Source organism: Limulus polyphemus, unplaced genomic scaffold, assembly GCF_000517525.1.
Source record: "Limulus polyphemus unplaced genomic scaffold, Limulus_polyphemus-2.1.2 Scaffold3316, whole genome shotgun sequence".
Lineage (NCBI taxonomy): Eukaryota > Metazoa > Arthropoda > Merostomata > Xiphosura > Limulidae > Limulus > Limulus polyphemus.
Genome location: NW_013668926.1, coordinates 101643 through 105140, shown reverse-complemented (window position 1 = coordinate 105140; position 3498 = coordinate 101643). Strand labels below are relative to the sequence as shown.

The 3498-nt window shown below is 29.6% G+C and overlaps 1 protein-coding gene across 1 annotated transcript in view; it reads right to left on the bottom strand.

The window, feature by feature from the left end:
• Positions 1-3280, bottom strand: part of LOC106469120 (oxygen-dependent coproporphyrinogen-III oxidase-like) — a gene marked incomplete at its 3' end in the record, with an annotated part of 29950 nt that extends 26670 nt beyond the window's left edge. The window contains exons 1-2 of the mRNA XM_013929578.2: positions 3199-3280; positions 1782-1874 (exon numbers count right to left, since the gene is read on the bottom strand). Coding sequence (XP_013785032.1) covers positions 1782-1873 — 92 coding nt within the window. The remainder of the gene's footprint in view (positions 1-1781; positions 1875-3198) is intronic.
• Between the last annotated feature and the right edge of the window lie 218 nt (positions 3281-3498).

Below are 3498 nucleotides of genomic sequence, written 5' to 3'. Positions count from 1 at the left end.
ATGTTTCATCACGTGCTTTCCTTATCATCCTACGATTTGTCAAATGGGAGATACAGCAATTGGAATAATTGGTACTGAAATTGACACTTTTTGACTAGGATTGGCTAAAAGTTTTACAACTGAGGTTTAACACGCCCAGATGCAGTTTTATAAAGAAAACAGACTAAAAAAGTTTTAGATACCAATCATTGATGGCAGAACCAGTGCTGAGGTGAAAGGAAATATCTTAAAAAATTTAAAAAAAAAAACATTTCTTCTTAGAGGGCGCTTATTTACAGTACAAAACGTAGTCATCGGGTTAAAATACTAAGGAATAAGTAAATATTTTAAAACTGAAAAACAGTATGAATTGATATTAGGATATTTGTGACAACAGAACATGTAAAGAATGTATTACTTTGAAAACTCAGTGTTAACTTTATAAATTTAAGATATCATGAATAGCTATAATCTGACAAAATACTATTCTACCAGTTTAGAAAACATGTATAAGTAGAGTGGATGAATAGGTTATGTTAAAATGATATTGCAGCCTCACCACATCATCACAATCGATGTTGCCATATTTGGTAATGCTCTATCTGATTCCTGTGCACCTTGACAACAGCCCTACAGCAATGTTTTCATTTGCAAATATCTCTGTTATCATGTCCAAAGCACACCATCTCCCTGCAGGATTTCCATAATCCATCTATTGAATGAGGACAACTGTTTCCCAGTGCTCATTTAAACAGCCTAATAGCAGAGAAATTCATAGGTACTACATCAGGAGAACTTACCCGATATATTCTTTTATGGAATAGCATGAATACATGTTTAATTCTCCATTTGCTCAATGTCTTCAACAGTTGAACAGATATATAATGGAAGCAGCTTGTGTCACTTTTCCAGACAGATATTCTTCTTGTTTATGTTGTGTACTACTGCCTGGAATACATGGATAACTACTGACCTTTGTGTTTGTAGATTCTCATCTGTTACAAGACACCACATTTTGCTTACCATGTCTGGGATACAACTTTTTGCATGTCTTTTCTGGATGGTCTTAGTGCCCAAAGTTAGTCAATATTCTTTTTTTTTCCAATGCCTTTAAGTGCCAATTGTCAAAATCCTAAATCCCCAATCTGAACATATCTTTAGAATATGAGTATGTGAATATTTTGTTGAAAATCGTTATTACATATACTTCCCAAAAGCAATAAATATTTTGTGACATCACAGTATTTACAAAATGCCAATATCAAAATGCAGTTCTGATTGATATATGTTGTCCTACTGTCATTTTAGATATTAACTGTGGTTTTTCCATGACTTGCTATTTTGCACATTCAAAATAATTTTAATATAACATATCTATCTCTATGTGTGTGTGTATATACTAGAAAAATTAAGCAACAACAGCTTCATAATGAACTGATTCAGAAATAAAATATACCAGTATCAAAAAACGAAGTAAAAAAGAGACTTCAGAGACTGTGTGTTTAGCAGTTATAAAAAAAGGAAATTAATGTGCTAAGATCTAATTATAAAGCTCGATTTTAAAACCAAAAACATCTTTTCTGCTTTCTGAATAATTCTTGATATGCTTCTTATAATAGTATGTTTTTTTCACCATAGAAAGAGTGTGAAAAGTAGAGCTAGTTTAATATTAAATTTGGAAAACAAGATTTTGTTACTGTTAGTCTATATTCTGCAAAGCTAATTTATATAAATGTATATAAAATTATTTAAACTTTGCATAAAATACTAAAAAAATATTGTTTAGCTACATAAACACTTACTTTAAAGTTCTTCTAGACTGAAAAGTTCTGGTAGCAGCTACAACAGTCACTTTTTTGGCCGTTACCAAAACTAACTGCCATGGCTTCCACATCCTTTGTAGTGAATACAGAGTAAAAACATTAAAATTATCAAGTTCATATACTTATCATTTTTGGTCCACTAAATGATAAAATGTTAAGTTTATAATTATGAAATCATAAAATAAAATAAAAGAAACACCAAATGTTGCACATTCAAAACATTTCAGACTTTACGTTTTGCATGAATGTTTTAATTCTTTTATGTTGCATTTTGTTACAAACATTATCAACCAAATACAGCTTAGCTATTTGTAAAATACCATGTATATGTTTCAAAACACTTATAGCAATTGTTTATTATGCATTCCTTTAATACATTGTAAAACAAGACTAATTCCAAGAACCATTGGTTATTAGATATTGTCTAGCTCACTTTATTCAATATAAACAAAGTATAAACACATGTAGTCAGGGATGGAAGGATTATCTTATAAAGATAAGTTCAGTTCTCTCATTTTAGCTTTAGAAAATAAAGGTAAAAGATCTTACTGAAATGTGCAATTTATCTGGATTATCAATAAGATAAAGGTCTTTAACTTCTTTTTGCTATGTTCTAACATGGCATAAATTTAAGATTTGGAACAGACAGGCTAGTCTCCAGTAAAGACAGCTTTATTTTTCCAACATGATGATTAGCATATGGAATAAGTTGCCATGAGCAATAATGGAAGATGGTATTTTAAAAGAGGAATCAATAATTTCCTAGAAAATAACAGATGAGTTTAAGTTCTATCTTTGTTTTGTTTTTCAGGATTGGGTATGCACACTGTTGTGAAGGACCAGGTTGTTCCTTGTTGTCCATACAAGACAAATGTATACATGGCATATTATAATTCTGTCTTCTTTAAGTTTAACAGATACTCATAAACACCTAGTAACATACTCGTTACATTCAATTGCATATCAAAATTCGAGAATAAAAATAATTCGTTTAATATCTGTAATTCTAGTTTACATTTCATTATGTAACTCGTACATTTATTTTTAATACTATTATCGTGACTAATTAGTTTTTCTAAATATGAATATATCACATTTCAACTTCACATATGATGTACACACTATATGATATATCTCATGAATTCAACCTCATTAAGCAATAGTGATACTATTAGTTATAAATTATATTAACAATATTAAACATCTACCAATTTATTAACGATCAAAATTAACAAAAATAAATATTAGAACCAGAACACTAGTCTAGTACTAGTACTTAAAAAAAAAAAGAGTATAAAACATTTAAAGTTTAATTTTAAATAATGAATGATAACACATTAATAAGTAATACTGGTGATAATGCACAATTCTGTAAGTGTGGTAAAGTCAACGTTACCTAAGCCAGTATTCAAAATAACTGCAACTTATACGACTAAGTGTGTCTATTCCACAAACGTTGTATAACAATATAATAATAATATGCCTACGTGAACAAACACACGTGTAATTTACTTCGCACTTGTGTCAGTTTTGGTATAAACTACACCAATATACAAGCGCCCTCTATTTTAAATTAATAGTTAATCCCATTCACATTTAATAATATTGTTGTAACCTCGTTATTTCGTTGGCGAATTCTTTTAAATGATTTGGCGAAAGACATTTATCGCCCAATCCACGTAACGATAAAATTTGT